Source organism: Saccopteryx leptura, chromosome 4 (assembly GCF_036850995.1).
Source record: "Saccopteryx leptura isolate mSacLep1 chromosome 4, mSacLep1_pri_phased_curated, whole genome shotgun sequence".
Classification (NCBI taxonomy): Eukaryota; Metazoa; Chordata; class Mammalia; order Chiroptera; family Emballonuridae; genus Saccopteryx; species Saccopteryx leptura.
Window position 1 is genome coordinate 115529527 of NC_089506.1, and position 13540 is coordinate 115543066.

Consider the following 13540-nt stretch of genomic DNA (forward strand, 5'->3'; position numbering starts at 1 on the left):
CGCCTTTATATTCTTTCCCCTTTATCATCCAGTTCCTCTGCAGCTTTTCACGATTCTGGCTGGGAAGTGGACGTGCACAGTGGAGGAAATGCCAGGGCAGCAAACTGAATGCTCGACAGCAACAGCAACAAAGCTCAGGGAACACACTGTCAGGACAGGGACTGCAGGAGAGACAGGCAGAGCACAAGCCCCCAGCCGCTGTCTGTGAGACACGTCACTCGCTTGAAACAGTCTTCTCAGGACGTTGACATCTGTTTGATACTTTAATACAATCTGTGGTGCAATGGTTATGAGCACCAGCTCTGGAGAGAGCATGGTTCAAATCCCAACTCTGCCGTTTATATACGAGTGGTCTTAAACATGTGTTTTTGTTCTGTTTTTTTAAACAAATTCAGTGCCTTAGTATCCTCTTTCACTAAATAAGAATAATCAAACTGTTATGACAAACATGCTAATACATAAAAATATTTAGAGTAATGCTCAACAAAGCTATTACATTATTATATTATAGTCTAAAACTTCTTCTTCCACATGTATTATCATAATTGCTCTTTTGAGCATTTCATGAAACAGATGTGATCATTTTGTCCATGATATACTGAAGAGTATAATGAGGTTCAATTAAGTGATTTGCTAAAAACATAGATAATCCTGGTTTTTTAACATTAAACCTTGAATATTTTTTTCTATTAGATTGAATTATTGCATGTAAAATCACAGCGAAATCAGCCATTCAGACACTAGATAAATTCCTAAGATGAAAACTACTGAGAACATCAAAGTGCCTATTCTACAAGTTTATTCTTAGAATAAACAAATGAACAGTTAATGTCACGAGTTTACTAAATAAAATAGTTCGAGCTGACTTTTAGATTCAGTATGTAACAATTTGGAAGCCATACAATTCTGGAGTGGGAAGGAAGACGATTCATCAATACGTATTCTTTGTCATAAATTTTACTTTTTATAAAACCAGGTAAACTCTCATCTTACAAAGACTTAAATACACAAAGAGCAGAATGGCAAGATGATCAAGTCACTCATCACCGGAGGAACCTCTGAAGGGCTTACATGTTTAAATGTGCACCTTACCCTCTATTGTTGTTATAACTCACAAGCCAGCGCGAGCCTTTTGATCACTGATACACTGGTGACGTTCAGGCTGGTGCCATCCTAGAAAGCTGGGGGTTTCATCCCTCAGAATCTTTATCTATGGTTTACTCAGGGGAAATTTTATGAGAGCAGCAGAAGATTGGCAAATATAAATGAACAGCTAGCAGATAGTTCTTCTTTCCTAATAAATATTACACTTTAGAGATTTTGAAAAGATCCCAAGGGGAAAAATTCTTTCACAACTAACATTCTTTCTAGTATTGGCATATACTTCTAATTCATAGTTTGTGTTAGCCTTTAAGAACTTACATTCTATGTTCAATCTTTTAATTTATAAATCTAGTTTTGATTTTTTTTTTTTTTTGTAGTTTTCTGAATTGAGAAGCGGGGAGGTAGACAGACTCCCGTATGTGCCCAACCAGGATCCACCCGGCAAGCCCACCAGAGGATGATGCTCTGCCCATCTGGGGTGTTGCTCCATTGCAACTGGAGCCATTCTAGTAGTGCCTGAGGCAGAGGACATGGAGCCATCCTCAATGACCGTACCAACTTTGCTCCAATGGAGCTTTGGCTGCAGGAGGGAAAGAGAGAGACAGAGAGGAAGGAGAGGGGAAAGGGTGGAGAAGCAGATGGGCACTTCTCCTGTGGGCCCTGGCTGGGAATTGAACCTGGGACTTGCACATGCCGGGCCGATGCTCTACCACTGAGCCAACCAGCCAGGGCCTAGTTTTGATTTTTAATATGTATTCTATGTACAGATCATTCAAATTATCCCTCAAAATAATTTTTAGAAAGCATTTGGACACATCCACATGAAAAACTAAATTTCAAGGAAAGACAGTGTGCTAAAAAATTAAATCTTAAATAAAAAGATACAGGTAACTTTCAAAGACCAGCAAATCCCACTGGTCAAATAAGTTTGGGCAAATGTTTGTAAAATGTATTTTTTAGGTTTGCCTGCTTATATTTTGCACTGACCTGGGAGCGCCATGTGTGTGTAGTCTGTCAAAGGCTGCAATGCTTGCCTTCAGGGGGGCAGATTACAAATTGCAGATTACCTTCCTGCTTGGGAGGGGCCATTGTATTGCCAATGTTTGCTGGAGAAAGGATTCTATCCCCAGCCTGGGTTTTGCAGGGAGAGAAGGAGGAGAGCAGATGTGGAACCAGAGCTGAGGGGCTTTGGGAGCTCCTCTGAGGCTGGTGGGGGCCTTGGATTCCAGGAGGAATCAGAGAAGATTTTTCCGGGTTGCGGAACCAGAGAATGCATGGGGGCTTTGGGAGCCCTGAATGAGAGGGAAGCGGCCTTCCCTGCCTGTTTGCTTGTCCGCTGGTAGGACACTTTAATAAACGAAGGGCCCCCCATTTTTTGCTCTACCTTTTCTTTACTGCTGCCCGAATCCCATGAGAACCTGCATGGCCACGACAGCAGCAGCCTCTGGCCATACCTCTGGCATAGTTGGCAGAATTTGGAGCTGATGGAGCTTCAGGCACCCTTGAGGGGTGGGGCAGAGGACTGATTGTCGTTACGGTTCCCCATGGCTGTCCTTTTGGAGACCATGAGCTGGCTGTTTTTTACAGCCGTGATAGAGGCAACTGAGAGCTCTGTGCAAGAGGCTGCCCAAGGTCTGCAACCCGAGCAGCAGCAATGGCAGGAGCTGAAACAGTCACGGGAGAAAGAGCTGCAGTTCCTGGAACTGGAGCGAGCACTGGAAAAGGAGGCCACACAGGTTTGTGAGTTGCAGATGCAGGCTGAGCACTGATGGCGCCTGGAACTGAAAAAAGCTCTAGAGAAGGAGGCTGCATGGGTTCACGAGTTGCAGTTTGCCCTGGAGGTTGAACATTGGCAGCAGCAGTTGTTGGAAGAATAACTGTGGGTCCAGCTCCAGGCTGAGAGCCAACAGCCACAGGAGCCTAAGATGGAACCATGCCGGTGAAGTGGTTCTGAGTCGGCGAAGCAGGCACTTCCAGCTCCTCTTCTGAGGATGAGGAGGCTCAGGTTGAAGCTGCTGTCCACAGACTCCAGAGGGTAAAAGGCCAGCAGCAAAGAGCACCTACGGAGCCCCTGGTAGGCTTGCTGCGACTGTGGGACATAGGGGTGGACAGCAGCATGCTCTCTGGAGCAGAGGTGAGAGCCTGGCCACTGTTGCCACATGCTCCTCCTCGGGCAGCATCTTCAGAGCTGCCATACAGCAGAGATGAGTGGGGAGGCCTGAGGTCCCATGCGAACCTAGTTGCCTATAATGGACCTTGACCATGGTGATTTGCAGAGACAGCTGCATTGTCTATCGTAAACTGACTCTTGGACTGAGCCAGAGGGAGGCACTGGCTCTCTGGTTGGATGGACATGCCACTTTTGGACAGTATGAAAGACCCTGATGGGGCCGGGGGGGGGGGGGGTGAGGAAGCTCTGGTGGAGGTCCTCTGTCAAGCCAGTGGCTGCAGCCACCATCACAGCCGCCTGGCCCATGCTGGTTCGCATTGGATTCGGACAGTTGGTAATGAAACAATGGAGCCAACAACTGGTGGGCTATTAGCTTTAATCCTAGCTTGCACCCAGCAGTCAAGTAAAACACACACTGGGCTCCAAAACCCACTCATTCAGCGCTCACAAAGCCACTGACTTATCCAAGTTTTCTAGAATCAAAGGTGTCTACCTTACCAGCCTTATTCACCTCTGTTTCCCATCTCCTTCTCCTGCACAAACTGGCATTTCCTTCAACACTCCGCCATCTTGGCTGCTTCTCCTGGCCTCCTCCACATGGCCTCTCTCTGCTCTCCTCTCTGCTCTCTCCTCTAATGCTAATCTCAGGAACTGAGAGAAAGCAAGCTCCCAGTCTGCCCCACTTTATAGTGGAGAAACCAAAACCTTTAATCCATTATACAAACAAGGAAGTCTCCGATACAAAGTCACTTATCTGAGGCATAATGGGATTCCTCATGAGAGTGTACCATCCCACATCAAAAAGGGTGGGAAAGACTTAGTCTTAAAACCAAGCCCCAGGCTACAAGGATCCTGCCTGCCCACAGCCCGCCCCCTACACACATTAATATAATCACGCCCATCCCAAGCAAGAAGGGCAACCAATACCATCACCTGGGCGATGGGCTTCCACGTGGGCAGCGCCATCTTTAACAAAGTGAGCATAATATATTTTATCTGCCCAACACCTTCCAGCACCAGAATGCACCAAGGACACTTGTAAAGTTTCCATGGACACAGCCCTGAGGCCCTCCCACCTACTGTGGAGCAGGGGGCTAGAGATGGGCCTCCAGCTTGCGCTTTGGGCAAAGTGCTCAGAGAGACATTGTGAAGGGCGCCTTTGTAATTGCTGAAATTGTATAACTCTGTGCTGTTACTTGCACAGTAATAACTGGGGGGTAGATTGTAAAGCGAGCAAAAGGGATGGAATATTGGGCAAATAAGATTGTAAAATGTGTTTTTTAGGTTTACCCACTTATACTCTACATTGACCTGGGCAGCACCATGTGTGTGGAGTCTGTAAAGGGCTGCAGTGCTTGCCCTCAGGATGGCAGATTACAAATTGCAGATTACTTTCCTGCTTGGGAGGGGCCGTTGTACTGCTACTGTTTGCTGGAGAAGGGATTTTTACCCCGGCCTGGGTTTTGCAGGAAGAGAGGAAGGAGTGCAGGTGTGGAACTGAAGCAGAGGGGCTTTGGAAGCTCCCCTGAGGCTGGTGGGGGCCTTGGATTCCAGAAGGAACCGAAAAGATTTTCTGGGTTGTGGAACTAGAGAGTGAGTCAGGGCTTTGGGAGCTCTGAATGAGAGGAAAGCGGCCTTCCCTGCCTGTTTGCTTGTCTGCCGGTAGGAGACTTTAATAAGCAGAATGGCTCACCATTTTTTGGCACCACTGTTTCTTTATCGTCTGCCTGAATCCAATGAGAACCTACATGGCCACTATGGTGGTGGCCACTGACCATACAACATACATCACTGTTTCTTTAGTCACAGCACTGTCGGGGTTCCGTCTAACCTTTATGGATATTCACACAGACTTCCTTTAAATTCCTCTGAGCACCTCACCTTAAAACATCCATTCATCCAAGTCATCCAACGTATATTCCATAGCTAAAGAGAACCCCCCTTCACATTAATTCTGAAATTATGTTTTCAAAACAAGATGTATGATAGTCTAGAAATATGCCCTCTAGATGGAAACACTTAATTCCTAGATATGTACTTAAAAATCTGTAAAATTAAGATAAATCTCACCAGTGAACATTACTAAGGCAGTGAATTTTATAAGATATTATTTAGGCCAATAGATTTTTCTCTACTTGGTTAGCATTTTACCTCTCCATCTTAGTCATGCCCAAGGCTATAAGACATTACTCTGTGACAAAACTGAAACAGACGGCTAAGAAGCACCTCTATGTTAAGCAATTAATGAGTGAAAAAGTAGAAATCTTTGAGTAATCCTTCAAGCAACAGAGATGTTTAACTTTATTCCTATGGTTAATCCTGTCTAACGCTATCCTTGAACTGGTTTGAGGGCAACGTCTATATGTTTGTTGACTAAACGGCCCAACTCCCCGAACACCAGAGAGAGCACATTTCAGATCCCCACCACCTGCCACATAAATGCCCCTCCCCCATCTCCGATTCCTGCCTGTAGAGGCCAGGCCAGATCATAGTGCTCCTCTTACCTGTTTCCCATCCAGGGTGTACAGGCGTTTCACCACTCCTGAGTCCAGCTTGATGGCGTCGGTGATGTCAGTGAGCACCTGCTCAAAGGAATGAGCAGTTTTCTTGTTCAGCAGGATCCGGACGGCCTTCCGTGGCTTCACCCCACTTCTGATGATGGTGACCAGCTTGGGCCGAATGAAATCTTTATTCTCCCGCACCTCGGAAGGGCTCCCTTTGGCAGTGGCCAGTGACGACACCGCCCGGGACGCCGAGGTGGTCTTGACGTTCACAGACCAGTTGGGGTTCACGTTCTTGGTGTACTCCAGCTTCTTGAAGGGCTCTATTGAGCCACACACATAACTCTCTCCTAAGGACAAAGAGAGATATATTTAAATTTACACTAAGGTAAACTCACTCCCTTTTACCTAAATTTTGATAATTTTTATTTACTACTTAAGGAGGTAGAGCTAGTTGTGACTTTTTAAACAACTGAAGTGTGGATTATTAATTAATGAAAAGGAAGACTTTTGACCTCCATTTTGGCTTTGTCAGCAACAGATTGGTATCCTGGGGGTAAAAAAAATCATCATTCCTCCCTTTCTTCATCCTCCAATTGGCAATAGAAATATTGTTATTTATTCAATATACCTCAGAAAAGGTATAAAGCTGAATACAAAATAGATGTATTCTTTAAATTTAGAAATATTTATATTTCCAGAAAACATCAAAATCAGAGGTACCTATATTTGCCACCTGAAATAAAGTAAAAACTAACTCTGGATCAGAAAAACATCTCTTAAAATAGCTATATAACTTATAATTGATGGTGGTATTTGCTAAACATTTTGTAAAATCAAGCAGAATTCCAAAAGCAAGCAAAATAATCACCCTTCCTATTCTCCCAACTATGCAGAGCCAAGCTCGGTGATACACACAGACTGGGAGCTAATTCACAACCGTTCCAAGATGAAGGGTTCTGAGAGTGGTCAACTTACAATGTGTAGTTTCATAAACTGACTCTAAAACAAATATAATTATTTAAGGTAAATAAGAACAGAGGATCCAATATAAAACATGGTGAATATAACTGACAACACTGTGTAGTATTAAAAAAGAGTTATTTCTAAGAGAATAGAACTTAAATATTCACACATATACAAAAATAAAATATGTACCGTGGCTGTATAGAGTATCATCTTGACATGCCAAGGTTAAGAGTTTGATCCCTGGTTAGGGCACATCCAAGAGTCAACCAATTAATGCATGGACAGGTGGCACAACAAATATCTATCTACCCATTCTCTCTCTCTCTCTTTCTAAAATCAATAAAATAAATTAAAATTTAAAAAAAAATAAAATGTGAGATAGTCTCCAGACAGAAAATCAACAAAGAAACAGTGACCTTCAATGTCACATTAAATCAAAATGGACTCAACGGATATCTTCAGAACATTTCACACCAAAGCAGCAGAATATACAATCTTTTCAAGTGCTCATGGTACATTCTCCAGGATAGAGTACATGTTAGAACACAAAACAAATCTCAATAAATTTAAGATTAAAATCATATCAAGTATCCTCTGACCACAATGCCATAAAACTAGAAATCTACTGCAATAGAAAAACTGAAAAACATTCAAACACTTGGACGCTAAATAGCATGTTATTAAATAACGAATGGTTTAACAATAAGATCAAGGAAGAAATAAAATATTTCCTTGAAACAAATTAAAATGAACATACAACAACCCAAAATCTATTGACACAGCAAAAGCAATCCTGAGAGAGTTCATAGCAGTACAAGCATACATTAAAAAAAACAAACAAGGCCCTGGCCGGTTGGCTCAGCGGTAGAGCGTCAGCCTAGCGTGCGGAGGACCCAGGTTCGATTCCCAGCCAGGGCACACAGGAGAAGCGCCCATTTGCTTCTCCACCCCTCCGCCGCGCCTTCCTCTCTGTCTCTCTCTTCCCCTCCCGCAGCCAAGGCTCCATTGGAGCAAAGATGGCCCGGGCGCTGGGGATGGCTCTGTGGCCTCTGCCTCAGGCGCTAGAGTGGCTCTGGTCGCAACATGGCGACGCCCAGGATGAGCAGAGCATCGCCCCCTGGTGGGCAGAGCATCGCCCCATGGTGGGCGTGCCGGGTGGATCCTGGTCAGGCGCATGCAGGAGTCTGTCTGACTGTCTCTCCCTGTTTCCAGCTTCAGAAAAATGCAAAAAAAAAACAACAAGAAAAGTCTCAAATAAACAAGCTAACCCTGCACCTAAAAGAACTAAAATAAGAACAACAAACAAAGCCCAGAGGAAGTAAAAGGAAGGAAATAATAAAGATCAGAGTGGAAATAAATAACATAGAATATATATAAAAAAAACTACAAAAGATCAATGGAACCAAGAACTGGTTCTTTAAAAAGGTAAACAAGATTGACAAACCTTTAACAAGACTCATAAAGTAAAAAAGAGGGAGCCCCCAAATAAATATAATCAGAAATAAAAGAGAAGTGATACCTGACATCACAGAAATACAAAGGATTGTAAGAAAATACTATATAGAACTATATGCCAAAAAGTTGGACAACCTGGACATAATGTATAAATTCCTAGAAACATACAATCTTCCATAACTGAATCTGGAAGAATCAGAAGAACTGAGCAGATCGATTACAATGAATGAAATTGAAACAGTTATCAAAAAACTCCCAGCAAACAAAAGTTCTGAACCAGATGGCTTAACAGGTGAATTTTACCAAATATTCAAAGAAGAACTAACAGCTATCTTTCTCATTATTCTAAAAACTTAAAGAAGAGGGAAGACTTCCAAGCTCATTTTACAAGTATGCATTATCCTAATTCCAAAACCAGGTAAAGACACTAAAAGAAAGAAAGCTATTGGCCAATATCCCTGATAAACATAGGTGCTAAAATTCTTAACAAAGTATTGGCAAACTGTATCTAGCAATACACTGAAAAGATCATACATCGTGATCAAATGGGATTTATTCTAGGGAGACAAGGCTCACACAATATTCGCAAATCGATAAATGTAATTCACCACATACACAAAACGAAGGATAAAAATCACATGATCATATCAATAGATGCAGAAAAAGTTTGATAAAATCCAACACCCATTTATAATCAAAACTCTCAGCAAAGTGGGAATACAGAAAACATACCTCAACATGATAAAGGCCATCTATGACAAAATGAAAGTCAACATCATACTCAATGGCCAAAAATTAAATGCAATCCCCTGAAGGTTAGGGAAAAAGACATGTTCCCTTTCACCACACTTATTCAACATTGTACTAGTAGTACTAGACACAACAATCAGAAAAGAAGAAGAAATAAAAGGCATCCAAATTAGGAAAGAAGTAAAACTGTCATTATTAGCTTACAACATGATACTGTACATAGAAAACCCTAAAGTCTGCCAAAATACTATACTACTAGACTTGATATATAAATTAAGCAAGGAGGCTAGTGATGTCAGAGAAATGGCACCGTTGAAGGGTGCTCCCAATATCTCCCCCTGAAATTTCAATAAATTCAACAACTAGAGACAGAGAAACAATCTCAGGAGCATCTGAAATATACATATACCAAACAAAGATACAATTGGGAGAAAAGGTAGCTGAATATATAATCCATTCTGAAGGAAATAAGACAGAGAACAGAGTATTCTACTTTTCTCACTGATCTGAGGAAGAGCTTCTTTCACTTAAAACTGAAAGAAAAAGAGGATTAGGGGCAAGGGAAGAAGCTGCCAGGGCAGATGATCAAGCCGAGGAGAAAGCGCACCGGTAGCTCAGCCTAAGATCGCAGACGCGGAGCTAGCGCCAGCGGCAGACTCCAGCGGAGGTGGCCGGAGTGGGTTGCCTGCAGAGGCTGGCACCAGAGCGGCTTTGGGCTTCGTTTGCTTCCGGTCTGCGATCGCAGGTGATATGCAAGTGGCTCCACCTGGCGCCTCTGACATGGGCGTGCGTGTTTGCGGGTGGAGAGGCTAAGCCGGAGACTGTCAGTAGTAGACTTCTGCGTGGGCTGTAGCCAGAGTTTATGTGTGGTCCCAGCTCCCTGACCAACAGAACGGGAAGTGCACAAGGGCCGGGTTCCCTAGGCCTGGACCTGTCTGGGAGGGGCGCCTCCACCAGCCAATACAGGTTACAAAGAGCATTCCCACGGAGCAGACCCAAGAGCATGGCAGAAGTTGTGGAGATGGGCTGCACATTTCCAAACAAGGCACAAGGGAGAAAAGCCTGTGGAGATTAGACCCACGGAGTGCTGAGGCAAACTAGACATGCCTGGGAGCCCTTAGAAAGGCACCTGAACAGCAATCAGCTCCCTACCCTGCTTGCTTATACTGGCAGCTCTGGTTGGCAAAGCCTTACCCAGAACTGTGCTTTGAGCAGACCTGGAGGAGGAGTTTGGTAGCTCTTAGAGCCTCTTGCTCTGCAAGCAGTGGCTGGGGCAACTTCCCGAGAGCTAATATAAGTTATAAAGGACATTCCCGCAGAGCAGACCTCCAAGAGCACTGGGGAACATGTGAGGGCTGGGCTGAGGGCTAACAAACAGGGCATAAGGGAGAAAAGCCTGTAGAGATTAGACCCGCGGAGCGCTGAGGCATACTAGACATGTCCGGGGCCTTTAGAAAGGCGCTTGATCTGCAATTGGCTCCCAGTGTGTGGCATGCTAAGACATGCTAGACCTGTCTGCTGGCCCTTAGAAAGATTTTAGATATGCAATCGGCTCCCAGCCCTGCCTCTCTCGCTGGTGGCTCTGGTTGGCAAAGCCTTACCCAGAATTGTGCTTTGAGCAGTGTTGGAGGGGAGACTTGGCAGCTCTTAGGGCCTCTTACTCTGCAAGCAGTGGCTGGGGCAACATCACAGCTGAGTCCCCAGGCTGCTGGATCAGAAAGGAGAGACGTGTGGAGAGGCACCTGGAAAACTGACCCTCCCATTGCCGGAGCCTGCAAACCCTAACAAGCCCCGCCTACCAACAGGACTAAAGCCTAGCTTACATCATCACCATAGCGACAGATCCAAATCTCTACTCAAGAGTGCCACAGGGGCAAAACCTGTGGTACAGCATCACTTGCCAAAAAGTAAAAAAAAAAAAAAAAAAAAAAAAAAAGAATCAACCTCTCAAAACCAGGAAAAAATTACATTTTTTATAACTTTTTTCCATTTCTTATTTTTTTTAATTTTTATTTTATTTATTCATTTTTAGAGAGGAGAGAGAGAGAGAGGAGAGAGAGACACAGAGAGAGAGAAGGGGGAAGGAGCCGGAAGCATCAACTCCCATATGTGCCTTGACCAGGCAAGCCCAGGGTTTCAAACCAGCAACCTCAGCATTTCCAGGTCAATGCTTTATCCACTGTGCCACCACAGGTCAGGCTTTATTGGGTTTTTTTCATCTTTTTTTTCCTCCCACTTTGGTCATTTTATCTTCTTTCCATCATATTCTTTTATTTTCATTTTGAAAGTCATTACCCATAGGTATTACATTTTCCATTCTTGTTTTTTTTTATGAGGGTTACATTTCAAAAACCTTAACCTTTTTTTTTTCTTTCCTCTTTTACTTTTTCTCTCATTTGATTGTCATTTAAAAACAAATATTTTATTCTGGATTCATATATTTTCCTGGTGGCATTTTGTGTGTTTTTTACTTCGTTTTTTATCTATGTCATTTTCACCCAGCTCTGGCTCTCCATTCTATGTAGTTTTTGTCCCACGTAGCATAATAAAATTTTCAATTTTCACTGCATTTTCTCAATTCTTTTAATCATCTCTTATTAGTGTTATTAACAATACCACTCTCCAATGCAATTAAGGAAAAAGAAATCAAATATCATGGATACAAAAGACAGAGATGTAGCTCAGACAAATGAGGAAAAATCTCTAGAAAAAAATTTTAATTGCTTGGAAACCTTGGAATTAAATGACAGAGAATAAAACATTGAAGTCCTAGAAATACTCAGGAAAATACAGGAAAGCACAAAAAGGCAATTTAGAGAGCTCAAAAAACAATTCAATGAACAAAAATAATACATCACCAAGAAAATTGAAACTGAAAATAAATCAAACAGAGATAAAAAAAAAACAACAATACATGAACTAAAAAATAAGGTAACAAGCTTAGCTAATAGAACAGGCCAGGTAGAGGAGAGAATTAGTGACATAGAAGACAGGCAACTAGAGACACTACAGAGAGAAGAGGAGAGAGACTCACAAATTTAAAAAAATGAGAAAGCCCTACAGGAATTGTCTAATTCCATCAGAAAGAGCAACATAAGAATAATGGGTATATCAGAAGAAGAGAGAGAAAATGGAATGGAGAACATATTCAAACAAATAATAAACAAAAACTTCCCAAGCCTGTAGAAAAAACTAGAGACTCGAATTCAAGAAGCAAACAGAACACCAAGTTATCTTAACCCAAACAAATCTACTCCAAGGCAGTTCGTAATGAAATTATCACAAACTAATAACAAAGAAAATATCCTAAAGGCAGCCAGGGAAAAGAAGAATAAAATATTTAAAGCAAGGCCCATTGTGTAATCATCAGATTTTGTAGCAGAAATTCTAGAAGCCAGAAGAGAGTGGACCCCAGTATCTCAAGTTCTGAAAGAGAGGAAATTCCAGCCAAGAATACTATATCCATCAAAGCTATCCTTCAAATATGAAGGGGAAATAAAAACATTCACAGATTCAGAAAAGATGAGAGAATTTATCACCAGAAAACTGCCACTTCAGGAAACACTAAAGAGGGTTATCAGACCAGATAAAAAGAACAAAACAAAACAAAATCACAAGTAAAAGCTCCAACAAGATCACAATAAAAACAAGATTAATCTGTGACAACAAAAAGATTAACAGTAGCAAAAGAGGATGGAGTGCAGAAGCACTTATGAGATAACTACTACAATGAATATGATGTCTCCTTTCTATTAATAGTAACCACCCCTGAAAAAACCACTACAGAAACACAGGGCTTAAAAAAAGAAGAAACAGAGGAAAGAAGTATGGAATACAACCAAATAAAAACAAATGACAGAAAAACAAAAAAGAATAACCAAACAAGATACAAAGCTATAAGAAAGCAATATATAAAATGGCAATAGGAAACCCTTAAGTGTCATTAATTACACTAAATGTAAATGGATTGAACTCACCAATAAAAAGACAGAGAGTAGCTGAATGGATTAAAAAAGAAAATCCAACTGTATGCTGCCTTCAAGAAACACATCTAAGCTATAAGGATAAAAACAAATTCAAAGTGAAAGGTTGGAAAACGATTCTCTCTCCAAGCAAATAACATCCAAAGAAAAGCAGGTATAGCCATACTTATATCTAACAATGACTTTGACTTTTGGGGGTATATACTCAGTAGAAGGATTGCTGGTTCATATGGTAGTTCTATTCTTGATTTTTTGAGGAACTGCCATACTTTCTTCCATAATGGTTGTACTACTTTACATTCCCACCAATAGGGAATGAGGGTTCCTTTTTCTCCGCAGCCTCTCCAACACTTGTTACCTGTCTTGTTGATACAACCTAATCTAACAGGTGTGAGGTGGTATCTCATTGTAGTTTTGATTTGCATTTCTCTAGTAGCTAGTGAAGATGAGCATCTTTTCATATATCTGTTGGCCATTTGTATTTCTTCCTGGGAGAAGTGTCTGTTCATGTCCTCTTCCCATTTTTTTTATTGGATTGTTTGCTTGTTTGTTGTTGAGTTTTGTGAGTTCTTTGTATATTTTGGATATTAGACCCTTATCTGAGCTGT

The 13540-nt window shown here is 42.1% G+C and overlaps 1 protein-coding gene across 6 annotated transcripts in view; it reads right to left on the bottom strand.

Annotated features, from left to right (window-relative positions):
• Nucleotides 1-13540, bottom strand: part of DCLK1 (doublecortin like kinase 1) — a 384157-nt gene that overhangs the window by 332916 nt on the left and 37701 nt on the right. For all 6 annotated transcript variants that reach the window (XM_066381031.1, XM_066381032.1, XM_066381034.1 and 3 more), the window contains exon 3: nucleotides 5779-6125. In XM_066381031.1, the coding sequence (XP_066237128.1) occupies nucleotides 5779-6125 (347 nt within the window). The remainder of the gene's footprint in view (nucleotides 1-5778; nucleotides 6126-13540) is intronic.